At 32.5% G+C, this 27,751-nt stretch overlaps 2 protein-coding genes across 2 annotated transcripts; both read left to right on the forward strand.

Annotated features, from left to right (window-relative positions):
• Positions 1-6,778: 6,778 nt before the first annotated feature.
• Positions 6,779-14,849, forward strand: TRIADDRAFT_31533 (uncharacterized protein; the record flags this gene model as incomplete). Its single annotated transcript, XM_002116785.1, has 26 exons — positions 6,779-6,831; positions 6,960-7,130; positions 7,223-7,401; positions 7,526-7,686; positions 7,888-8,142; positions 8,375-8,440; positions 8,560-8,697; positions 8,833-8,973; positions 9,177-9,258; positions 9,345-9,402; positions 9,905-10,052; positions 10,142-10,318; positions 10,422-10,593; positions 10,707-10,777; positions 10,980-11,067; positions 11,131-11,274; positions 11,419-11,558; positions 11,760-12,278; positions 12,400-12,599; positions 13,123-13,249; positions 13,358-13,459; positions 13,552-13,698; positions 13,923-14,081; positions 14,177-14,343; positions 14,445-14,639; positions 14,738-14,849. Coding segments are annotated over 26 exons (3,972 nt in total), but the record flags the coding sequence as incomplete, so codon positions are not given.
• A 2,061-nt stretch (positions 14,850-16,910) lies between these two features.
• Positions 16,911-27,751, forward strand: TRIADDRAFT_60854 (uncharacterized protein; the record flags this gene model as incomplete). The annotated part of the gene is made up of 29 exons (XM_002116786.1): positions 16,911-17,003; positions 19,050-19,235; positions 19,521-19,643; positions 20,320-20,409; positions 20,567-20,689; positions 20,805-20,866; positions 20,982-21,110; positions 21,432-21,609; positions 21,680-21,934; positions 22,127-22,192; positions 22,408-22,545; positions 22,634-22,774; positions 22,890-22,980; positions 23,160-23,232; positions 23,299-23,425; positions 23,538-23,714; positions 23,817-23,984; positions 24,091-24,174; positions 24,250-24,343; positions 24,457-24,677; positions 24,789-25,307; positions 25,397-25,596; positions 25,698-25,824; positions 25,979-26,080; positions 26,211-26,357; positions 26,622-26,780; positions 26,907-27,073; positions 27,199-27,393; positions 27,634-27,751. The coding sequence occupies 29 exons, from the start codon at positions 16,911-16,913 to the stop codon at positions 27,749-27,751; spliced, it is 4,353 nt and encodes a 1,450-aa protein (XP_002116822.1).

Below are 27,751 nucleotides of genomic sequence, written 5' to 3' on the forward strand. Positions count from 1 at the left end.
TGGTTTCAGCTATATAATCAAATTTTGCCGAACAGTAGATGTATTCATTAATTTATTACTATAGTACCTTTACATCAATTTCAAGTCTTGGAAAGGATAAAAAATTATCATTATCCAATTAGTTTTATTTAGATGTTATCTAAAAATATCTATTGTTGCTAATTTACGAACAAGATGCAGTTATCTTGTTTCGTTTATATGATCAATTTTTTAAATTGCTGTAAAATTTAGATAGCTATAAGATTGTTATTCAATAGTGCTAAAATATATTTACTTAGAATCTAGTAGAATACTGATACTTCGCATTCTGCAGTAATAGGGATATTATTAAATTCTAAATTAATACTATTTTATACAATATATATTAACAAAGTAGTAGAACTATTGAGACGGTCGTTATTACTTTATTGCAGAATCAATTGACGAGATTATTCATAAATTGTGTTTGAAATAAAAATATTGTGAAAGTAAAGATCAATTTTGCTTCATTTAATTGATAGATAAATTTTAGTTTTCCCTATAATTAAATGGAGAGTAAATGTTATATCATATTAAAGTTATATTCAAAGATTCCATTAGAGTAAGCATAAATTATCATAAGTTAGCAAAGCACATTCTCTGGTATATGAAAAATAGCCTTTAATTGTTGTTATATACTGCAAGTACGAATTTTTATGTTATTAGATAGGCATATAAGTTAGCAAAGCATATTCTTTGGTACATGAAAAATAGCGTTCAATAGTAGTTATAGAGTATACTATAAGTACAAATTTTGTTGTTATTGTACGAATGCCTATTCTCCTAGGAAGAGCTTTAATAGCAGATTAATATTGTATTGTCAATTCTATATACGAGTATAAATTTCTAAATTGATAACTTAATTTCATAAATTGGTTCAGTCTAAATATACAGTAAGGTTATGATGAAAAGTCTGGAAGTTCTAGTACTCGGATAATTAGCTGTTAAATCATTTTGTGTCCCATTAAGTCACAATTTTCGGGCTAAATTTATCATTATTTAGTCTGATTATAACTAGTACTTACAATTAAAGTGTTATTAAATTTTCCATAATACTAAATTAATGCCATCTATTAATATCTAGGATTCTTAAAAATAATCATGGTAGTAAAATGGATGCATGGTTCACCGTAATGTCTGTAAATATCACTTAAAAATAATCGCTTGTGCAGTCCCTACTATCTAGTCTTCTATTGTCCTATAAATTTATGTTCCTTAGAATGGAAATTTACTACATGCAATATACAGTATGTAAATGAGTCCGTAAGATCTACGCTTGCTTCACTTCGATTAAATCCAGTCTCTTTGCTAAAGTTAGCAAAACACTATCCTGTATCACAACTATGGTAGCTGTGTCACGAAAGTAATCTTCGTGATGTATACTTTATTTCTATGTTACGCTCTATACATGTTTATATCTCAGAAATGTTTTACAGTCTTCTTAATTGTAATTCTAGTGGTTAACAGTTAATATCTTTAATTTAGAATAACATAGACTAAAATAGTAATTGCCAATCAGCTAAACTGGATTATATCTATCACCTCCAAAGTTGTTAAGGTTCAAAGTACATTTCCTAAGTTTAGAGAAAATGTCGCAGTAGGATAGCTTTATATGTATCTGTTAAATAATTAATAAGAATTGATTATTTTAATACTGTTACAGTAAATTTAATAGGGTTAGACTGTATCTAATCTGTATAGATACAATCTTTTTAGGTATTAATTTGGTTAATTTCTAATAGACGGGAGTGACTTGTGTAGCTAAATCGGTTTTAGGTTCAAAACCTAAATAAACAGTGAGTTCGCCGACAATAAGATAGATTGTGATTTTCTAGTAAGTTTTGAATGTCTCCCTGTGTTAAACCCTATCCGCCTTGGATAACTGATTTTCTTGTATTCCAAATAACACTAGCAAAGGGTAGAAATCACTCTCTCAATCCTTGTTGCCAGCTAGGGCTATTCCTAGCTCGTAACAAGCCGACACAGATATAGCCTTCAATTTCTAAGGTTTATTAAACCGCCATGCAAAACTCGTTTTGGAGGTCCGTCGTACAATTACTTTTGTTCCCTATAAGAACAGAGGGAAGTAGCTAAGATAAACCGAATAATTGGACTTTAGCTAATTTCGAACTTTTCGTAATTTCATACAAAACTATACAAAATAAGACTACATTCTTTATATGGTAAGTTTTTTACTAGAGAATCATTCGAAGCTGGAATCGACCTCAGGCTAAGATAAACCGGATAATTTTTCTTAATGTTTAAGACTGGAAAATCTCTATGCGAATTCCTATATTATTCGATAGTGCTAAATACTTCTATATAGAGTATTATTTTTCTAATAATCCTTGAAGAAATCTAGCTCAGGTGCTATAGAGTTGCAGAGTCGCTGCTAGTACATTGATGTTAGTGAGTGTTTCAGTATGAATGATTTAAAAGATCTCATAAGCGTGAAATATATTTCAACATACACAAGATGTACGTTGATATATTTGATATAAAGCACAAATAACATATTTTTGATCCACATAACAGTTTGCAGGGATTAAGTAATATGATTGGTAATGGATTGCATCGTTTAACATTCTTTTGTGCTATAGCTCTAGCTATACATCTATGTACTCGCTATGTGCACTAGTAATTAGTAATGTAAAGTAAAAAGTACAAGTGCGGATATGACACAAAGCAAACCTAGCGTGGGTAGCACTAGTAATAATAATTATGATATATTTTATTAATTATCAATTAAACTTATTACTATCACAGAAGCAAAGTGAATTACTGTGAATAAAAAATTTATTATTGAAATACTGTATATCAGTTTGAGTAAGCTATTTTTAGGTTTCGTGTACCAATAATGGAACAGGTTAGAATACGTTCTAATTTAATTTAGCGAACTAATTTGTGTCACTTAGACCAAAACATGATACGAGTTTATCTTAATTATGCTAGAGATCTAGTCATAACACCTTATGCTGTTTTATGTATTGGGCAATATCAATAACGTTTAAATGTGAATATTCCTGACTTTAGCTCTAAAATACGAAATAGATGTACTATTGTTGCAGTGTTACGCTTTATAATGGCATTAAATCTACTAAATGATAGGTTAGATACTAATTTAAACTAGTTAGCATCATTATTCTTACTCTTTAGCTTAAATTTTTCACAATAGCAAGCGCTATAGTACAGTAACATTTTCTGTCACAGTTACTAAAATACAGTACATCAATGGGGGGGGGGGGGACTGGTGATAATTAGAGCAGTAAATGGATCAGCGTTCCTCTGTGGTAACAAAGAATGAGCATCTTCTATAAATTCTAAGGTAATAATAGTGGATTAAGGCCAAATAAAATAGTATTTCCTTCTGCTATTGCTTGAGTATTGTTGCCTGAATTTCTGTAACTAGATTTAAATGAATACGATTAATGTGTGAGTCTACTGTAACATAAAGTTTATAAACCTCATATCATTCCTTATTCTGAATGGAGAGCTGTAAAAGTTGTAATTATAATTTTACTATACGATAGACAGATCCTGTATAATATTATATGATACAACAATATTCGATTAAATGCTGTACTTAAAGTATAATTTATAGCAGATTATTAATTTATTCGATGTTATGTGATGAGTACTATATCATATATAACATTATTTACAGCTAATATAGAACAGCCGGGATTTCTATAGCGAAGAGATAGTACTAATCTCAGAACTACTAAATGTTTAAATAGTTGATATCAATTTACTTTACTCTAATGATTTTTCAATAAGATTATACTAATGATTACTTAGATGACGTGGAATTCCAATATTTAAGATGTGCCGTTTTGGATAGTTCCAGGAATTTTTCCTCGTCTCCTCGTCTAATACTGTTTCTAATGAATCTGAGTGTATTCCTGTAAGTTATACATTGTTGAATGTTGACCGATAAAGTATGCCTGTCCTAAGCTGCTATTTCTGTATGTGATCCAATCCTGCGGAATACTTTACATAATATAATAATCGTTCATAATTAATTAATAATAATCCTTTTTTTTATCGTAGAATTATTCTAAATGTAGGCATCACACCACTTGACTGTCATGTGAGTCTATCTTTTCCTATATACTTCCTTACCGTGTCATTTAGGATTAGTCATCCATCATTCAAGGTGATCTTCTTTTTTCATCATTTATAAACACGACATCAAAGACAGATATTGAACGATTTCCTATCTTATCCCATCCATCATTTTGAGAAAACGTGAATAATGATACTGGCCATTCATCGTTAATGTCATTTTTTCCATCAGTTACGAGTGGAAACGCTGCATTTAATGACGGAAAGTGAATGGTTACCTGCCATATTACTAGTTTCGGTAGAAATTTTAAAAGCATTCGGTCATTTCTCTTGTCCAACACAGGTAAACTCACGCTAATAATAATTAATGATATATAGAATTGAATTGGTAGTTCCTTGTTTTTTCTCGGCCTGTTGAAGAAATCCTGCTAGTCGTCCATAGTCTTTTTCTTGGATAGGATGACGTAACCAATAACTAGGACGGACGCCTGGAGACCGTTCGGACAATTGACAGTAAGCAGGTTGGTAAAGGACCTCCATGGGTGGTGTAAAAGCTGTCCAAGGTGGCTGATGATTTGTTCTTACCTCGATTTGCATCGTTAGATTGCAGGTGGAGGAATACTTGTTTGGCTTGCATTTATTCATCAATAACATAGAATGGATTTGAAGTTGGCCAAAGCATTGGCTCAACATTGGTCTTACTAAAGTTGCTGTGATCAAGCCTTCATCTGGAGCTGAATAAAGCATTTCTAGCTGCAATTAATGATCCACGAAGACGTTTCCTAGTCAAATGATTGCATGCTTTCTTTTCAGCTGTAAATTGTCGATCTCCATGTCAACAGACTGAAGAGCTGTAATCAATGCCACAGATGAAGAAAATGTCCAACGCGGAAGAGTTATGTTATCCAGTATCGCCTTCGGGGGTAATGTTACAAATCAATCCGTTGACATGAGTTACATTAGAATGCAAACATTTTTTTGTTGATCTTATCAACTTGTTCAGTCTGCTTCTGATGTTATTGACAGTTGCAACATTAAGATAGATTCTAACTCTAAATTTGATTTTCCACTGTCTTATGCGTAGAATTCCACCGCAATTTCTTGGCCGGATTTCACCCTGTGTTTCCAAAATGAAGTCATCTTATTAGCACCATCTATTTTCATCTTGGCATGTAGTTTGCTGTATCTACCTTATTTGATGAAATTGAAAACTTATGCAGTCTTAAAGACGAGTGCTATACATCGGTTTAAGCTGGTAAGCCATTAACTTTGCTTTATTTATCCAAGTGATATTGGATGATAAAATAAGATGATAAAGCAACATTGGTCTACTAGTGGATTAATCACAAGTGCAATAGTGACAAATAGATCATGATCAATAGTTAATTGATACCTATAATCACTGATGACCCTTTGAAAACTCTTGCTGACTGAAATTAGAACATTTAAATGTGCATCGTCATCAGGATATATATGCTATAGTTATCATCATCTAAATAGAGTTTTCTGCTGTTGTAGACGAGAATTCAGTTGCTATTTTTCCGTTTCCACTTAGTAAATAATGATACAAGTACTGCTACCTCTAGCAAATTGACTAAAAAGAATTGCTTGTGCTTAACGCATTTATTGCTCAATTTTGATTGTAGGGCTGCTATATTCCGTTAGTGATCATTCCCATTATTGAATTGATGAATTTTATCATTCAAAGGCAACAAAGAGTTGTGCTAAATGTATATTTGATATTGCCTTCAATCACCTGGATATCTAGGGTAAGAGATTGTTTTTATTTTGTTAGTCCAAGGAATGTACAGTAACTATTTAAACTAAATAATCTGTAACAGAATTCAGTATTCTTAAGATAGTTTGTATTATAAACTTCATGTAGCATGTATTGCACTTAGTATACTAGAGGGAAATGAAGGCAAATGCTTATCATATCTTGGAATCTACTTAGTTGCTAGCGGTACTAATTCTGAAACTGGAGCTGACAAGGAAGGTTTACTCATCGCCATGCTTGTGGATATATTGGTTATTAACCAGCATCGCTGTATCTATTAAAACTCGAACATTAATCATGCACTTGATAGTATTAGTAAGTACAGCAATCTTATAGACTAACTTATGTTTATATGAAGGTAGCATGACATCACTGTTTCATAGCGTAGAATTCTATAAATGTTTTTAAGCACGTATAATGTAGCCCATACGTGCTTCACTTGTCTGCTTAGCAACTTATACTGTATGCTATGGGTTTTGCAGAATGAAAATGAAATAAGAATCTCTTTTTGATTTCTATACTAGAATTCCGCACCAGAAGAAATGTTATTGGCCGTCACAACATTTTTGACGTTTATTCTTTCTATATTACTATTTGTTCAAACCAATTTTATTGATATCCCTACTTGGGAAGATCAAAGTTATAACGACGATAACGAGGTAAAGGTGATTTTATCGCTAGTATTACAAATTTACAGTTTACAGTACGTGTTTGCATGCTGCAATACTGTTTATAACAGAATGCTATTTGCTTTAGTATTATGTTCTATTTATATTAAATGTCGATAATCCATACGGTATTAAAATACAAAATGTTTGATTTTGTGTATTTAACCGCAAAACTGATAAAAATTACTTGTTTGGAAGTATCATAGTTGAGATCTCCTGACTATTTTGACTGTATTATTAGAAAGCTTGCCCTGAAATTCAAGCAACTTTTCTATCCAAGTTAACATATTGGTGGATAAACAAGTTAGCATTATATCCATTTTATTTGTCATGCAGTAGTTATTCATTTTGTAATTTATAATGTGGATTTGGCTACTCCAATTATGTAGTTTAGCAGTTTAATGCATTGGTTGATTTATTCGTGGAAATAGGCTGATTATTAATGGTTATAAAAGGCCATTAACAGGAAGTGATGTTTGGCAAATACAGGATTCATTGTCTTCTAAGCAAGTTGGCCCTACATTTGATTCTGAATGGAAACAAGAATTGCGAAATAAAAAATTTTTGTATGTATTGGTAACTTTCAAGATTGAAGTACGTTTGTTTCTCTGAGCACGTGTTAATAATAGACACTTTAAATATCTGATAATTGCTTTTTCTATTCCTTTTGTGTCATATTATCTACAATGTACAGTTTCAGTGATACTATTCCGGAGGATATCAAAATTCATTCCAGCAGGGAGCCATTATTGGCCTTGGCCCTAGTCCGTAGTTTTGGTAGCCAGTATCTGATAGCCAGTTTATTAAAGTTATTAGCTACCGGTATCGCCTTCATTTATCCGCAACTTTTACGGTATAATATTCCGTTTATATGTATTGAGGAACTTTAATACCTAGTTTTTAGCAGCATACCCTTAATTCTCAAACCATGATGCATTGCAATCGTCTTATGTATTCTTTGTCTCTTGTTCAATATGTAGAGAATTGATTCGATCAGCATCAGATCTTTCAAGACCAGCATGGGTTGGGTACGCTTTAGCTGGTCTACTATTCCTCACAACCATAATCCGTTCATTTGTAATCAATCAAATGCACCAGATTGCTCTCATAGTAGGAATTAAAATAAAAACAGCTATAATATGGTCTTTGTATCGCAAGGTAATCGAAGTTGATACTGTAATCCTCTATTTACCATTTATGATATTCTCTTTACTGCATAATAACACTTTCATCTCACACTTTTAATGTTTTACTAAATTAAATATAATTTCAATATTTAATTTGCAATGAGAATTGCAATTAAAATTATTTGTTTGACTTTCCCCTTTTCTTTATTCCTGGCTTCCGTAAAATACAAAGACACTAAAGTTATCTGGTACTGCAAGGAAAGAATTTACTGTTGGCCAAATTGTAAACTTGATGGCCGTTGATTCTGAAAGAGTTGCTGGCTTTGTTGATATGATCAACAAAGCCTGGGCTGCCCCGTTAACGGTAGTGTTTGCTGTCTATTTCTTGTGGGATTTGTTAGGACCATCAGTTTTAGCATCCGTGCTAATCCTAGTCCTAACTCTATTCCTGAATGCCTTTGTCGCCTTTAAATCTCGCCAGTTTCAGGTGAATAAGTACCGTAGCTCGCAAATAAAGCTACTAAGTTTGATAGTAAATGTAATCTTATGGGTATTTTGAGACTTGAATAGATAGTTACCGTAATTTTCGGTGCAATGTACATCACAATGATTTTTGCTGTAGTGTACTCGTATTTTCTTTTAGATTCCTTGTTCCGTGTGTTCAAGGCTTAGCTAAATTACAAAGAACTTTAACTTGTAAATAAAATCATGTATCATAGACTAGGGGACTGAAATATGTTGATGAAAGGGTAAAATTTATGAGTGAAATTGTAAGCGGTATCAAGGTAAGCTACCATATGTTATTTATTTATTGGAAGTACGCGTATGCGTAAAATAATTAATTTATTATAATCAATTTTCGTCTTCTGGATTGCTCGACTATTTTTTGATAATTTCTTTAAAGATACTGAAATTGTATGCTTGGGAAAAACCTTTCATGAAGTATGTGGAAGATATTCGTACCAAAGAACTCCAGCAATTTATGTACAGCCGACTATTGCATGCTTTTGTCGCCTTTACAATGGCTATTATCCCTTATGTCGTAAGAACAGTATTGAAAATGCTAATACATGTGATACACTTGCATCGCTATAATTAAATGAAGAGCTTGATTATCTTCGTAACAATAAACTTTAAAAACGTGATAATACTACTATCATTTGCTATTATATCATAGATAGCGCTCAGTGCATTTGCTACCTATGTCCTTGCCGGAAATGAACTAAATCCAGAAAAGGTGTTTGTTTCCTTATCACTGTTTGGGCTTATGCGAATACCGCTGTTTTCGTTACCTCGTGTTTTCGCTGGTATCATTGAAGTAGGGACATAATTCTGATATTAGTACTACGTAAACCCGCATAGCGTGCCTTAGTATGAGATTTCTAAAATTATTGATGAATATTGTGCTAAGTAAACGGTCATTTCTGTATTTTAACTAATGAAAACTTATGCCACTCTGAAAATAATTAATCATTATTAATGATTTTTAATACGGTAAGATGCGTACATTTGATTTCATAGGCTAACGTATCTTTAAAGAGATTAAGCGCATTTTTAAGTTGTAGCGAAATATCGCCGGTGTGTCAGGATATAATGAAATCCGGTTAGACCACTATTATTTCATCTCTTTTTGCACTCTGCATCCACTTTACTGATTGTTTTTATTAAATCTATTTTGTATGATTTTAGATCATCAGTGCGTTATTTCTGCCAGAAATGCTAGCTTCAAGTGGGATCCTCAAGACAAGTCGCCTGTTTTATCCGAGTTAGTCAAAAGCTCATGATTTATGACGTTTATTAGTTAGCAATACAATTCTTTCGAAATTTTCTTGTATAGATTGACATTTGTGAAAAATTTATGCCTTTATTACTTGATTATTGTATAGTTCAGTGATCTGCGTATCATTTCTTTTACTTAGTATACTGATGCCGTTTATTCGATAACGGAGACCGCTGCATCAGCCTGTATATCAAACAGTCACAACTTATAGTACATCAGATCGATACATTGTAGATTAATTCGAATTAAATTTATGAATTTACTAGATAGGCTTCTAATACGTATATGTTGTAGTATTGTATGTATGCTGAAAGTCCTGGTAGAGTAAATACGCATATATTTCAACCAATCCCGATAATTCTGTTACGCTTGTTTTACTCTGAAATCTTTCCATAACATCTATATTAGAATATCTTATATGTTAGATAGAAGCACCGTAATTTTGCCTTATTTAAACAACTTTTTTAAGATTTAATTGCTTATTCTCTAGCATTACCGTCGATATTAGAGAAGGTAGTTTAACCGCTATTGTTGGCAACGTTGGTAGCGGTAAGTCTTCTTTATTGTCAGCTTTGATTGGGGAACTATACAAAATGAATGGAAATATCAATCTTCAAGTTAGTAACGGCAGCTATAACTAGCTCCTATAAGCGGTACTTACTTTAACAAAAAATTTAATGTATTTATACTCGTATCTCATGCGAAGGGTTCCATAGCTTACGTTGCTCAACAAGTCTGGATACAAAATACGACTTTCCAGAAAAACGTTTTATTTGGTAAAGAAATGGATTACACAGTTTATGAAAATGTGGTCAAAGCATGTGCTTTAGAAGAAGATGTACGCTCTCTTCCTGCAGAAGACTACACAGAGATTGGTGAAAAGGTATTGAAATATATACTTAGTAAAATTAGTTTGATTTCTTGGCATACCGTACTTATCTAGAATTATTTTAAATCTTTTAAGATGTTACTTTAATACATTTAAGGGAGTTACATTAAGTGGAGGGCAAAAGCAACGATTAAGCTTAGCGCGAGCTGTATATAGTAATAGAGACATTTACTTACTCGATGATCCACTTAGTTCAGTGGATACTCGCGTTAGCAAGCACATATTTGATGAAGTAATTGGACAGCGAGGCTTATTAAGCAACAAGGCAAGTAGCGCAAAGAATAGAAGTAGATATAATAATATTATTATTATTTATCAACCGAACACCGTACGCATGTAACATTATGATTTGATAATTTTAATCATTAGACTCGTATTTTAGTAACTCACAGTATTCAGCACTTATCAAGCGTAGACCGAATTATTATTATGGAAGATGGTAAAATTATTGAGGTTGGTTGCAATATGTCAACGTTCTAGTTCATTAAGTTTCATCATTAACAATCGCATTAGCATTCTTTCAGATGGTGTATTTTTGAAAATTACAGTGCTATAAAATATGGAAACAATTGAAAGAAAGTTAATTTAACTGTATAATTTGAGGCATTCGCATTTTATGTGTCTTTATAATGTCTACATGCTATTGGCTTGACAGTGCGGCAGCTATACGGAATTAATCAATAGAAGCGATAGATTTGCGACATTTATACAAAGGTTCACAGACATAAATAAGTCACAACAAGGTAATTTGTAGACCGATTTTAGCCTTCTTGCTTGTTTTCAAAAATTCAAATTGCTTGTTACAGACTATCCGAATTGGCGATTGATTGTTTATTACTTGCGAGTTTTAGAAGATGAAGATACTGTTAGGCGTGAATTAGATTGGAAATTAGAATCAAGTTCTGCAAAACTACGCAGTAGAGGATTAGGCCGCGGTCGTGGACATGGTCGTGGTCGTGGCGGAAAAAGGTTTGTACATTCATTAAATAGCAAGTAGACACTACCAAAACTTGTAACCTCTAACGATAGAGTACATTTTAGTCAATACCGTTCTCGGAGTGGCCAGCGTAAACAAGATTTAGAGGACATTGCAGTAAATCTAGGTGAAAGAGATTCTAAAGCGGATGTAAAATCTTCGGAATCCGTTGTTCAAGCAGACAAAAGTGAAAAAAGCAGACGGAAAGAAAGAAAAATATTTAATGTTATAACTAAAGAAGCAGCAGCGACTGGAAGGGTAATATTAGTGAATTATTATTTCATGGTAGCTTTACGAAGCAATAGCTACAGCATTTTTTCTATTTGTTACGTAAATTTAATCATTTTTATCAGTGTATTATGCGGCCTTGGTCACATTTTTTTAAGGAGAATTTTCTTTTCTGTAAGCAGCCTCTGCTTTATTCTGATAAATAAATTGATTGTTCTCTGTCCATGCTAGGTTTCATCTTCAGTGTACTTAAGCTATTTCAAGTCGTTAGGGCTATTCAGTGTGGTTGGTATCGTAGGTTTAATAGGTATAGATCAAGCCTGTCAGGTTGGTGGAAAATTTTGGTTAGCCGAATGGAGTACTGCCGGTATTAATTCATCGCAAACGGATATTCGCGATAGATACTTAGCTGTTTACGGGAGTTTTGGTGCTGGGCGAGCTATAGTACGAGGATTAGCTATTGTATTACTAGTACTAGCTTCATTTCGTGCTGCTCGCCTATTACATGGTAAAATGCTTTTAAGCGTACTTCGTTCGCCAATGTCTTTTTTTGAAAGAACTCCACAGGGTCGAATTATTAATCGATTTGCAAAGGATGTTAGATCGATAGACGGTCAGTTATCGAGAACTAATTACGTATTACTCACAAATCTATTTAGTGCTTTTGGTATGATAACTACCATTAGTATATCCACTCCCCCCTTTATTGCTGTTATCGTTGTTTTATGCGTTCTGTATGGACTGATTCAGGTACTGCATTCAATTTCTGAAAAAGATGTAATGTTTTAATTTATCAAAGAAGTTTAAATATTAATAATTCTGCTTATGAGCACATAATGTTTTCAATATTGCTTTTTAACATACAATATAGAGATTATTTATACCGGCTTCGAGGCAACTAAAACGTATGCAATCAATTAGTCGCTCTCCAATTTATTCTCACTTTACGGAGTGCGTGCAAGGAGCAATGGTTATTCGTGCTTACAAAGTCCATGATCGATTTTGCACCGAGGGAGATCTGAAAACTGATCGAAATGTAATAACGCGATATTCTAAGGCGATGTGTTTTAGGTATGCTTTTTTAATATTATTATACATATCATTTATAATCCTAGCATTAATTTCTGAGGTTGGAGCAACGTTAGATATTATATGCTTAACTGAACTAATATAATAAAATTCAAATCCATAGAAAATATCTGTGGATAGTAATAGCTTTACAACAATTTATTGGGAGTCTAATGTAAATGGAGGATAAGAACTAACTATTACCAGGAAGACCTCGCATTATATACGACTGGCAAACATTATCTACCATTTTACAAGTTACTATAGCTTCCTAATTAATGCAGTAGGAGCTTCTACTCTAATAACACCACAGTTCTCTATATTATCGTCTATCTTTCCAAATACGGCATAAATAACAACTGATTACATTGTTCATATACTTTTAATCGATAGCACTATTATAATCATTATAATGTATAAGATATCTCTACGAATATAGGATCTCCTATATTAGCGTCAACAACTATTTAAGTTTGTTAATCTCACTAATGTTACATGAACTAATAACATTTCTTTTTCAATATAGATGGTTAGGTGTACGATTAGAATGTATTGGTAGTTGCATAACCTTTTTTGCCTCAGTATTCGCGATGGCAGCTCGTGACACTATTGGACCCGGAATCGTCGGGTTGTCAATTTCTACTTCACTTACGGTATCGAAATGGATTTATAATTAGAGCGTATTACTTCAGATTGTTCGATAAATGAATATCTATACTATGATAATTAAAGTAGATTAATCGTTATTTTCTTAATTATAGATTACTCAGACGCTAAATCACATTGTAGTATCAAGTAGTGAGCTAGAGACGGAAATTGTTTCAGTCGAAAGATTGCGGGAATATTCCACGCTGCCCGCTGAAGTTAGTTCAGATTGGTGTATCATTTTCAATCATCTAAAAATAACACTATTTTGTGAGTAGTAACTTAGAAAATTGATCGAATTGATAAATAGGAGGATTGGGAAACTGGAGAATGCTGTCCAGACGCTAACTGGCCCATGAATGGATCGATACAGTTTAACAATTTTTCAACTCGATATCGTCCTGAATTGGATTTAGCTTTAAAGAACGTAAATTTTACTATAGCGAGTGGTGAAAGGGTATGAAAAATAGCAATGTGTACAATTGTTGGTGGTAGCACTTAAAATAAAACAATTAGTGTTTTTCTCAATAAAATATGTTTTCGTAATAATAATTGCCTATCCTAAATTTTTGCTGGTAGTGATAGCGTTCCAGAACTTAGCAGTCATCATCTTAATTAATTGTTACGATTCTTTGACATTTGATTATGTTATTAATGCGTAATATTAAATTTACGGATTAGGTCGGTGTTATTGGCCGAACTGGTGCTGGTAAATCATCGTTGCTGTTGTCATTATTTCGTATCATCGACTCTGCAGGCGGCAGTATCACAATTGATGGTATAGATATATCCAAAGTTGGCCTACAGAGATTGCGTTCGCGATTAACTGTTATACCTCAGGTATGTCTGGAGACCGTTACATTTTACTACAAAATTCAATGTTTTCTATATAGAATGAATAATATTATGATTTAATTGTAAATATTTTGATGTAGGATCCGGTGTTGTTTTCTGGTAGTATTCGCATGAATCTTGATCCTTTCAATGAGTATGATGATAAAACTATTTGGACGGCACTCGAACATGCATACCTGAAAACATTTGTGCAATCTTTAGATAATCAACTGAATCATCAGATAACGGACAGTGGTGGCAATATTAGGTAAGGAGGTCTTAATATTTTTTACAATTATCGTTTTGATAAGAATAGCTGATTTATTGTTTGTTTGTATTGAATGTAAATTTTACTTAACTGTTTGTTAGTGTCGGCCAAAAGCAGTTACTTTGCTTGGCTCGAGCACTTTTACGAAAAACGAAGATATTATTATTGGATGAAGCTACTGCAGCCGTAGATTTGGAGACTGACAGCTCAATTCAGGAGACTATCCGGAATCAATTTACGAACTGTACGGTGTTAACGATTGCTCATCGTCTACAAACCGTTATGGATTATTCCAAGTAAAGCTTTTAGCATTATCTCGATTATTATATGTCAGTGCTTACCAATTCTTTACTTGTGCAAACGATATCAAAAATAATGTTGCCTTCAAATTTAGGATAGTCGGACTCGAATCTGGTAAAGTTATGGAAGTAGGCTCGCCATCTCATTTATTATCCGACCCGGAATCACTATTTTATCGTATGGCTAAAAAAGCAGAATTAGTTTAAAAGCAAATTTTAAAATTAATTAAGATTGCAATAAAGCTGAAAACATTAATGAAAATTTTGACCGTTATAATCATCTATATTTTTATTCCATGTACTTGAATGTACAAGTATGTAGACCTATCATTCAGTCAAAAATTCCTAGAGAATATAAAATGTAAGTAGCATAAATATATGCTCTCACTGATCTACGTGTAGCAGCTGGTTTTGCCATTTGCCAATTTTACCAAAGAGCATAATCAAGCGAAAGTTATTGATGTATTAACTTCTTAAATATTGTTAAAGTATTTGAATGTAGTAGGCAATTTTCTGTAACTTGTAACGCGATCCGGCATTGATTCTACCTAAAAAAATTTGACTACTATTGTGCATATAATCATTGCCGTGTATCGTAATAGAAATACGAATATTCTCTAAACTGTCTAGTAATGAAGTTCTTTCGACATAAAGTGGAAATAAACCAACTTTACAATTATCAGTATTCAAGATAGAATTTGTCTAAAATGAGAATTTTTTCTATATTTGATTATCTCTTACTCTCATAGTAAATAAATCATTTTAGCGAATGCATATAGGGACAAATGAGTTCATAACATTCGACGAGATAATCAATCAATGCACTTTTCGCGTCAATAATTCTAATTTAACATAATATCCGTGCGATAAGGCAAGTTGTTTGTGTTAGTAAATACCCGTTTATAGTGGTGTACAATGCAACTTATAGTATACACCTTGCATTGCTTTCTATATTTATTCTAAATAGCGTTGTATACAGGTGCTCTCATTAACTGTCAAAGTACCGGTAATCTTATTGTTCTTCTACGTTATGAAATTAACTTTGACAGCAAATAAAATGGGGGAAGCAGCCGGACAACAATCTATTAAATCTTTGACCAAGAGATAGACCAAGTAATGCTTTAATACTACCAAGACTACCAAAAATTACGGAAAAATTTCTTTCACTTCTATATCACGTATGCTGTAGTCTACAAACAACTTAGCTGGTTGCAGGATATTAAATGAATTTTAATCTTTGCACTATCAGATGGAAATAATCAAGTATAAGCCATAGGTTACAATTAGATTTAGCTATAACTGTATCTCTATATATAAACAGAACTGTTATATATTATCTTTTATATCAGCATTAATTGGTAAATCTTTAAAGCACTATTTTGTGGAGTTAGCCGCTTTGCTAGCCATGCAGATACCTTAACGGAAATTTTCTGAACTTGCACTTTTAAGACACGTAAATGTATATAGCATTCTACTAAGGTTTTATAGACCTATAAGATCTATCTCTATTCTATGGCTGTCTTTAGATAAAAGTAGAGCAAAATTCCAGACTCCTAAGATAGTATCGTATGAGTATACATGACGTACAGTAAATTTAAAATTCCTAGCATTTCCAAAATCTTCATGAATTAACTATAGTGTCTCCTGATTACTGTACTACAATTCTAATGCAGGCCTGAAGGAGAAAGCATACGTATTTGGCACACAAAAACTGTCAGAATTACAAACAAGGGCAAGTAAAGCGTCAGCAAATTGCACCAATGCGTAATCTAACTTTGCTATTAAATATACAACAGGATCAATTATGAGGCTAAAGATCAAGTAAACAGAAAAGTAATGGTAAGCAAGATCCAGTATAGCACCAACTAAAATTAGATAGTCATGAGTTGACGTCATAGGGACGGAACCCATTCGTGCAGTTTACGTCGACTATTTATTTGTCTACTCGTTTACTGTAAATCTATTCTGATGTTCGTATAATATTTATTTTAGTTATTAATACGCGTGCTTATGAAAGGACAATTAAAGTATCATCGGTTAAGCCTGCTAAGCAACATATGTCATTATTTCAACTATTTCAGTAATCTATTTTATTTTACGTTATAGCTTAACTTGAATAGTATCTTAATAGGTTGAAAAATGACCGTTTTTGGTGTATAATTCCTGTACACGCAATACCTTTTTCTATTATTTAAATTCATATCGAATCTATATTGAATCTATAAATTTATTAAAGTCGCTTGAAATATTGTTGGCTTGAGCGAAGAAATGGCTGAACAACTAAGTGCACTATCCAACATTACGGCCACATCACATCCAATCGGAGTTTTAGATTTATGCCAGCCTGTGTCACCTTTCTGGGTGAGTTAAATTGCTGTAAATGTTTACTTTATTCTGCCTTAAACTATCGCGTGAATTACTAACAGCCTTATCGAGGACATTCTAAATTATACTACTTGAAAATGGTTCCTGTAAGCTAGTTTACTATCCTTTATCATAAGATTTGATGCAAAAAATTGTATTCCTTAATTACAGTAGTATCGTTTCAAATGATATAAAACGCTTATTGTATGATATAATGAATTATTAGCTGTGTAAAGTAAAGCAATTTGGCGGGACTAAATGAAACTGTTGCGTCATGTAAAATGTAGGCTTTTGAACTCCAAGTCGATAATATCATTTCATTTTAGTGACATTCATTCGTTAGCATCTTTGCTTATCGCAATATGTACTAAGGTTCGACGAAAGATTGCGTACCTGAAATGTTGCTAGAATTTTTCAATAAGACATGATAGTACTTGAATTTTTGAAGTATGGAACGTGAAATCATAGACAAAATTGACCCAATTAAGGCATTGTACAAAACTAAGGATGAAAATGGTTAAAAAACTTTACATGCAAAATCCATAATAGCGGATTCTAGATTAAAAGAGGAGAGTTATTCATTCTATTGCTGAGTATGGTTTATTAATAAGCACATGTAGTAAAAGGTGGACGACGGAAGCATTTATTTGTTGTCTATATTTAGATGCAATATTTTTTTAGTTGCTATGTTTTAAGGTGATATTGCATGATTCAATATGGTAACGCATATTTTAAAGTAATATAGATATTTAATTGTAGCTCAATTTTAGTGCAGAAAATGACTAAATGCATGGAAAAAGTCCGAAATAAAGTATCCTTAGCTAGATGTTGATCTACTAACAAGTTTAAGTCAAATCAATTTAATAGTCGGACAGTAGAATTTTGCAGCATAATAGCTAAACAAAGTTAAATTACTAGTGAATAGTCTTGCCATAACTACACTATGTTCATACTCGTATGAATATTACAACAATAATTGCATGATTGGTGGTCCATATTACGATCTGGGATTGCTCTCAGATGTAAATATTACATTAATAAATAACAATAAAAATAAATGAAAGTGCAATTAATCTCATTGGTAGGTAGTTGAAAAGGAACAGTCGTAATTACAATCTCCGTCGCTTATGCTAGATGATGACTTAGTGATGGAAGCTCAGATAGGAAAAAATTTTCAACGTCGACTAATTCTTTTCATCAATATGTACAGTTTAGCCAATATTTGCAAGAGATACTGTTATCAACAAATGAATTTTTAACCCAACTACCTTGCAAAGTTGTAATTGTCCAAAATTTATGATTAATGTTACGATAAGTCTGTCAAATCTTCATACCTGAATAGCCGATCTGAAATAATAACATTGATATCTTGCAGGGAAGATTCTTGATTAAATAAATTTATTATCAACAGTTACCTGCAGTAAAGGCTAGTGTTAGCCTTACAAGCGTAGATCATTACGTACCGCTACTATTTGCGTATAATCCCAGAAAATGAGCTACGAGTAATAATTTAACATACCACGTAAAATCTAATTGCGTATTCCAAAAATCATAATTGTATACATTTTTTTAATTAATAATCTCAAGTAAGAAATGCTTTCTTCAATGCTTAAGTTTGAATTAATTTTGCAGGGTAAAGGCTATAACGTAGTACTAGTTTAGCTATTCGTAATCTTAAGCAGCTATTACGAACCTAATTTACGAGATTAAACTACGATTGAAAACTTTAAAAATTATCGATTCTCCATTTTACCTGTTTAGAAGCTTAAGTTTAAATATCGTATTTAATAGATAAATCAGATAATAGAGTGTTATTCAACCATTATCCTCGCTTATATACGCAATGTTTTTTGGCTTATCGTGCAGGGCTAAATTAATAATTGAAAATCTAGTCAAAATTTTTCTAGTAATCAAATTTTACAATATGAAGTAGAATTGAAAGTAGAGCTAAGATGTAGAGAGGAGTATATATAGATTTCTACCTTTGCATCTTATATTATAATAATGGCAACGTTTAATCTTCTGCCTTTATTCCATCATTAGGTGGATGTATTTAACACAACATGGCCGGATTTTACCATTTGTTTCGAAGATACTATTTTAATTACAGCACCGTACATGGTACTTGCTTTATACTGCCTATTTTATCTTCCGTATTTGTATGGAAAGTCTAAGCGCGTAAAGTTACTCAAGATTGGGCCAACTCCAGTACTATTTAATGTAAAGTTGGTAAGTTTTATGCTATCCTCTTATTTTAAATCTCAGCGTTTAGCTTCCTTGATTTTTGCACTACTTCCTTCTCAAATGATTGAATTTAAGCTTTACAACAGTACAAGTACAGTACATCGATAATTAATTCTTGATTTTAAAGGCCATCAAGGTAAAGGTTATATAGCATTCTTGAATAATACAAAATATGATAAGTGCACGGTACCCAAAATATGCAACCAAATATTATTACATGTCCAATTTTGAAGAGTCAGATACTATAAGTAACTTTATTTTTTATTGTAGGGATTATGCGCAACTATGATCACGCTGCACCTCGTAGAATTAGGTCTCACCGGCCTCGAATCAACACAAATCCAAATTCCTGGATCCTATATTCTGTCGTCTAGCATATCACTATGTGGAATGGTAATATTTATATTAAAGAACTTGTAACAAAGAAATAACTCAAGTACCATAATTTTGTCAAACTTCGACGTAAAGTTACATTATTAGCAATATTTATTTTACAATTATTGATTGTCAAAGTTAACCGAAACCCATTATTTTCATCGTAGCTATATACGGAGCCGCTTGATTTGTGACTGCTGCTAATAGTTTGCAATTTGATTTTAAAATTAATACATGATAAAATTTTAAATTTTTAAATCAAATCGTAAACGACAGATTAATTAAAGGAGGATTGATTTAAATTAAATCGAGATATATGGTTAAAGATCATCGAAATTACGATACTCTTTATAGTTTATATAAAATTCAAAGCTAATTGAAAGATTTCTACCGTAAGTATCGTGAGTAATGGTGCTAATAGACTGATGGCAGCCGTACCGAAATTGTGAAATAGCTATTATGAAAATTGATTCAATTCAGTAATCGTAGTCGTGACCGATAGAATGAGTGCAATCCTTGCTCCATGTAAAGATTACTCAGTTATAAGGGTTTATCATCATCTTAAATCGAATAGTGGAAATCAGCATAATTTTCCCATTTGATTCTTATTTTTTTCAGTTTTTGCGTAAGGCTGCAAAAATTTATATAACTGTTGCTTACTGGACATTATTTATTTGAACATATTTTTTTGCAGATGTTAGTAGCTCTGTTAGTAGTTCTGGAAAGGCGAGCTGGCGTAAGATCATCCGGCATCTTGTGTGTTTTTTGGATACTAAATACTCTGGTACTAATTTTTAAATGTAGGACAATCATTCATCATTCCATTGAAATCGATGTAAGGATGATGTTATTCTACTTTGCAATGCCTATATACGACCAGTATAATATGCTAGCCTTCCTGAAAATACATGGTGTTAATCTCTCGATATTGAACTTGATAGAATTTTTGGCCGTCACCTAGTAGATTGATAATCTTTGCAATCAATATGTGCTTGGTGATTACATCAACAATTCTTTCATTCTTTGCTGATCTATCAAAAGTCTTACCAAATAAAAAGGATAAGGTAATCATAATATAACTATATCCATTTCTAAACCTTTTTAATCTCTAAGAGTATAATCAAAATTAATCCATAACATATGATACAATTACAATAGTGGCATTAAATTTTTATGTAGAATCTTTCGCCAGAGTATAACGCATCCTTTTTATCGAAAATTACGTTTTGGTGGATGAATCGGTATTAAAACGAAATCCAGTTTGATTTAGGAATATTATTACAATTTTATTGAAATTATAATTATATTCATCCAATTTCATTTATAGCTTAAATTATCCTTATTAAAATGAAATAGGATGATGTGGATGGGCTTTAGACGTCCTTTAACTGATAGAGACCTTTGGCAGTTAGATGATGAGGATAAATGTTATAATTTAGGCTTACATTTTAATGAATACTGGCAGCAAGAAGTAGAACAGAAAAAGTAACTACAACTTCAGTATTTTATATCTTTATTTAGCCAAGTTATCTTATTGTATTTCATCTTACTACATGGCAAATTTTAAGAACTAAAGATATACATGTTGATGGAATAACCATAAGAAGTTCAAAACCGTCTATCTTCATAGCCTTAGCTAAAGCTTTTGGACGAACATTTTTATTTGCGGGCATATTACGATTCCTAGAGACATTGATCCTATTTACAACTCCTCAATTATTACGGTAACTACACTGGACAAATGGACCAAAATTATTTTATTATTAGTATTAATTTGTGAATTTCATTCTTGATTCAATCCTACAGACTCTTTATAGAATTTATGAGTGATAAGAGTGTAGACAGCTGGTTTGGATATATTCTTGCCATAGGATTATTTTTGGTGACAATTATTAGCGCTCTATTTAGAGAACAGTACCAACGAAAGTGTTTTATATGCGGAATAAAAATTAGGTCGTCCTTAGTATGGGCTATATATAGAAAGGTAAAATTGATTTATTACTTAGGTAGAAAATTATTGCCACTGTACAGGGTTAATCTAAATCTATTATTAGGCTTTACTCTTGTCAGATGCAGCACGAAAAGATTCTACTGTGGGAGAAATTGTTAATTTAATGTCCTATGATGCCCAACAATTTCAAAGCTTAATCATGTTCCTTCACGATATCTGGTCGTCACCGCTACAAATTGGAATTTGTATGTATTTCCTTTATAACACTTTAGGAGCTGCTTCTTTAGCTGGTGTTGGCATTTTGTTAGTCTTATTACCGATTAACATCATTTTATGTCTGAAAGCAAGAAATATTCAGGTTATCGTTGATTTTGAATAAATTATCGGTCTATTACGCTTTTCTTTCTGCTGATTTTGCATTTAATATTTGATAAACTCTCTAGTAAGTGTTGGGATTAATTACCAATCTATAAAACTTTCTTTCAGAGGATTTTGGATTTGATATTTTATAAACTTTCTAGTAACTGTTCGGATGTAATTGACTTTACAGGTGAAACAGCTGAAATTGAAAGATGAGAGAATTCAAGTCATTAGCGAAGTCGTGAATGCTATTAAGGTACAGTCACGCAGTAGAAATGCTTAAAATTAGACGGTTTTAGGTTGATTTATATGCTAAACCATGCTACCGCATCTATTCGTTCATGAATTGCCTTCATTGATAATTATGTAAGCAATTGTTAAATAATCTCATTTATAACCCAAACGTTTCATGTAAGGTCAAACACTTTGCAATCATTTAATATTAAATGGATCTTTTTTTGGTCTTAAAAGACATTAAAAATGTGTGCCTGGGAAGAGCCATTTCTTAACATCATTAATGAGATTAGGGATAATGAATTAAAACTGCTTCGGACATCGTCAATCCTATATGGCGTAGCTGAGATAGCTTGGCAAGCTTCACCATTATTAGTAAATAGCATGTTGCATTTTCAATTAGTTAACTACAAATTTATACGGACTACATTTATAACGTTTACTTTCGTCAATCTTACTCAAGGTCTCCTTAGTTACATTTGCCACTTACATCTTGTCAGGAAATTCTTTAACAGTTGAAAGTGCATTTGTTGGAATGTCTTTATTTAACTTATTGCGCTTTCCAGTGGGAATATTACCAATAGTATTGTCTAATATCATGCAAGTAAGTATCCTATGAAGATAATTTCAGAAATAAGGTCTCTCGTTGATAAGGAATAAATCGCTACCAATGTGGAACAATGATTAACATACTTAAATCCCAATCTACTGTATATTAGCTTAGTATATCGCTAAAAAGGATAACAAGCTATATGTTAAGGAATGAACTCGAACCTCAAAGCATATGTCGGCAAATGCCTCCGGGAAAAGGTTGTAATGATGAACACTATATCTTATTATTTCACTTTACCTGTCGCATTCTACTCTTAATAATAATAAGCTTTAGAGCCTCAGACTCAATAAATACATCCACTAAAGTTAATATCAGCCATTCCAATCACGAAATTAGCAACGGAATACTAAATTAATTTTCTGAATGCTTCTATTAGAGACGATAGCTGTAAATTTCAATAAAGCTAGCTTTAAATGGTCACCAACCGATGACAAACCCGTCCTGAACAGGTTTCTGTCGACATAACTGCTCTCGTTTCTGATGAAAATTTAAATTAATCGATCTCTTTCTGATAGAATTCAACTTGAAATACCCAAAGGTTCCCTAGTTGCTATCGTTGGACATGTTGGTAGCGGAAAGTCTTCCTTGCTTAATTCCATTATTGGTGAATTACACCGCTCTCATGGCGATGCTTTCGTCGAAGTAACCTACAGTGTCTTATTCATTTTCATTTAGGCTACTACCACAAAGTTATGAGATTCTTGTTTCTAAGTCGTAGACCGATTATATTGATCATCTTCTTATCATGGTATAGGGATCCATCTCCTATGTTCCACAACAACCATGGATCGAAAATTGTTCATTTAAAGATAACGTGCTATTTGGGAATGAATATGATACGGCAAGATATAGGCAGACTTTGCAAGCTTGTTCCCTTTATCACGACCTTCGCTTACTTCCTGGTGCTGATTTAACTGAAATCGGAGAAAAGGTACCATACTATAAGCTCCTCAGCATTGATATTGTCGACAGTTAAGCATAGAATAATTATGGACGACAGCAACATCAACTGATCCGTAATCGATTCTTCTAGGGATTAAATCTTAGTGGTGGTCAGAAGCAGCGTTTAAATTTAGCACGTGCAGTTTACTGCAATCGTGATATATATCTCCTCGATAATACACTTAGTGCAGTGGATATCAATGTTGGAACAGCAATTTTTAATTGTGTTATTGGGCCAAACGGGACATTAAGGCACAAGGTACCTGACTTAATGCAAGAACTAAGTGTTTCTAATAAGAGTTCTTTCTCAAAGCGTTGCAAGCTAACTGTACTACAAAATGGATAAATGTTCATTTTCTAATTAGACACGCATATTAGTAACTCATAACTTAAGCTTTCTTCCCCAAATGGATCAAATCTATGTCATGAATAAAGGTTTAATAGTTGAGGTTTGCGAAATTAGTTTCCACTACCTTTGTGATTGGATAGCTATTGCAATATTTAAGCCACGACTTCTTCATTAGAGGGGCACGTATAAAACGTTGATTGCAGATGGTGGAGCTTTTTCTGAAGTATTACAAACATTTACAAAAACTGATGAAACTCCAAATAAATATGGTAATATGTATTTATAGCTCGTTGATCAATATCTGTATATAAGTGAATTGTATCGAGGAAATATTTCATTTTCAAATGAGTATCACTGATCTTATGTCCGCATTCCTTGTAAGAAAAAGAATTAGACCAAGACAATGACGATAATCAAGAAAATATCAAACTTAATCGTCAAGTAAGCACCATTTCTACAGTATCATCGCCGGTACCTAATCCGAAAAATCGGACAGGAGTTATTCGAATAAAGTCAAAGTCTAAGGACTCCTTTAAGAAACAATTGAAACGGGAAATTAAGAAAAAGAAAATTACTAGTAATGAAGAAGCAATGTCAGGACAGGTAAATATCAATTAACAAAATAATTTCTTGTAATCATTTAATTGAGAGGAGAATTATCCAACAAGTATGATTAACCTACAGGTTATGTTCTTCATTTCCAATAACACTTAGGTAAAAGTGTCGGTCTACTTGCTATATATGAAATCGATTGGATTCTTTTTAGGCATTATTATCGTATTATTTGAAATTGCTGGCCAAGCATGTTATGCAGTGTCTAGCTTTTGGTTAGTTACATGGACTTCCAACCTAAATAATACCAATGCAACACAAAGTGATGAGTACTATCTCGGAATTTATGGACTTATTGCAGCCATTCAAATTGTAGTTTTGGGAGTGAACGCTATCGTTATAGCATTAGCCCGAATCAAAGCATCCGACGATTTTCATTTTAATCTAGTTCATAGTGTGGTGAATGCACCTATATCCTTCTTCGATTCTACGCCCATTGGTAGAATTATTAATCGTTTCTCGCATGATATTAACGGAATCGATGAAGTTGTACCCACCATGTTTAGCGGCTTTCTTTCCATGTCTGTTAGTGCTCTTATGGTTATTGTCGTTGTCAGCGTATCTACACCGACATTTATAATAGCGATTGTACCACTTTTCATTATGTATTTCTTTACTCAGGTAAGGCATAAGTTCATTCTATTGAATTACCTTGGATAGTGCTTTTATATCGATTCATGATCAAGAATATTCGAATAAATTTAATGTAGCGCTTCTATATATCGACATCGAGGCAACTAGGGCGCTTGGAATCGATATCTAGGTCTCCCATCTTTTCACACTTTAGCGAAAGTCTACAAGGCGTAGCCACTATTCGATCTTTTGGTGTCCAAGAAAGATTTGCTACGGAATGTCATAAAAAAGTAGACGTCAATCAAATGGCTTACTATCCATCAGCTGCCACAAATTTGTTAGTAATTATGTCATCTTAAAATGTTTCATAAATTGTTTACAGTTAACATTAAGGTAAATGATTTGAACTATATTCTCTTTTTAATTGCTAACAACAAGTTGGCTTGGTGTTCATCTCGATTTTATTGGAGCTTGCATTGTTTTATTGGCATCCACACTCGCTGTTTATTATCGTGGGTCTATTCTTGCTGGTAGTGCAGCTGTATCCGTTTCCTTTGCCTTACAGGTAAGTAATAATGCAAAATTTATATGAAGTTATCAAAATGCTGACTTTAAGCGGCGTAATGTTTTGATAACTTAGTATCGAGTCTGAAAATGAATGCATTATAATGAAGCGATTAAACATAGTTCCGGTATTTGTATCCATTAATAAATAATAGATCACCAATGTATTGAACTGGATGGTCAGGGCAGCTAATGGCTTAGAGAAAAGTATTATTGCAGCAGAAAGAATTAAAGAATATTCCGATATATCTGAGCAGGTAGAAATATCAACTGATTACTCTAGATCATTTTATGGATATCATAAAATGCCCAGTAGACGCATTGATCTAGTACATTTTAGGACAGCTAAAATAATGTAATGACTAATTTTATAATATGTGCGTTTAGGCGTCTGCAATTATTGATGATTCTAGGCCGCCTCCAGGCTGGCCAAGTAAAGGAGAAATTGAATTTGAGAGCTACTCTGTTTCATATAATAAAAATAGCAGACTAGTTCTTCGAAATATCAATGTAAAAGTGGAAGCGAGAGAAAAAGTAAGCTGACAGGGATTTTGTTAGGATTCTTTTTTGCCATTTTAAGAATCAATATGATATTTCTAGAAAAGTTTTCTCAGTGAGATTGATGATTAATGTTTTATAATAGAATGATATAAAGCTAATAAGAACTCAATCAATCGTTCGTTTTGTTATGTATTGGTGTTCAAATCTTGGCCTATCTACAAACTTATATCTATATTAAGTTTTTTTAAAATGGTATTGATATAGCTGTTCCAAATTTTTGGTATCTATTTTGATTAGTTAGGCGTCATTGGTAGGACAGGAGCTGGAAAAACTACGTTAGTACGAGCTCTGTTTCGTCTATCAGAACCGTGTGAAGGTTGCATTTACATAGACGGATTAAATATATCCAAAATAGGGCTGTATGATTTAAGATCGAAATTAACCATTATACCTCAGGTTAAAATCATTGTGATGAGTATATTTTATGCTAAGTGTTAAGGATAGCCTCTACTCTTTTGATAGAAAATAATGTACTTTATTGATACCATAAGTATATTAATGCAGCTTTTTTTATATGAAAAGGATCCTGTTTTATTTACTGGCACACTACGTCTAAATATTGATCCATCCAATCAGTACAGTGATAGTGAAATATGGAATGCGTTAGAAAGTGTGCATTTAAAGAGTTTTGTATATAGGCTAGATAAAGGCTTATATTTGCCTATTAATGAAGGTGGAGAGAACCTGAGGTTGGTAATAATACTATATTTTCTAAATTTATCCAAATTTATTAATTACAGTATTTACGAATATGATATTCGAAGAGTTCCTAACGTGGATATCGTTTTTTAATATCACCAAATATAACTTGCAGTGTAGGACAGCGACAGCTTATATGTTTGGCCAGAGCAATGCTACAAAACAGTAAAATTTTGGTACTTGATGAAGCTACTGCTTCGATAGATACTGAAAGTGATCAGCTTGTTCAGAAAACTATCAGAGAACAATTTAAAGCTTCCACAGTAATAACCATTGCTCATCGACTAAATACAGTTTTAGATTCATCAAGGTACGAGATGTTACTTTAAATGTACTTACTTCGAAATAATTGTTACAGTATTTTATATTCGTATTTTTATATGCACAAATGTGTATATTTGCTTACTAATTATGTACTAATAATTTATGAAACATAAAATTACATTGGCACAGTTACTTTAGAATATGCTACCATTGCTGCAGTGTTGTCTGACAGATGTTTCAATATCAGTTAATGCTAAACTTGAAGCTTTGATAATTTTTATTTTAGGATTCTAATATTAGAGAATGGTATCATTAAAGAACACGATCGACCCTCCAACTTAATTGCAAATAGTAGCAGTAAATACTATCATATGCTTAAAGACGCAGATTTATTGCAAAATTGA

The sequence above is a fragment of the Trichoplax adhaerens genome, genomic scaffold (genome assembly GCF_000150275.1).
Source record: "Trichoplax adhaerens TRIADscaffold_18 genomic scaffold, whole genome shotgun sequence".
Taxonomy (NCBI): domain Eukaryota; kingdom Metazoa; phylum Placozoa; class Uniplacotomia; order Trichoplacea; family Trichoplacidae; genus Trichoplax; species Trichoplax adhaerens.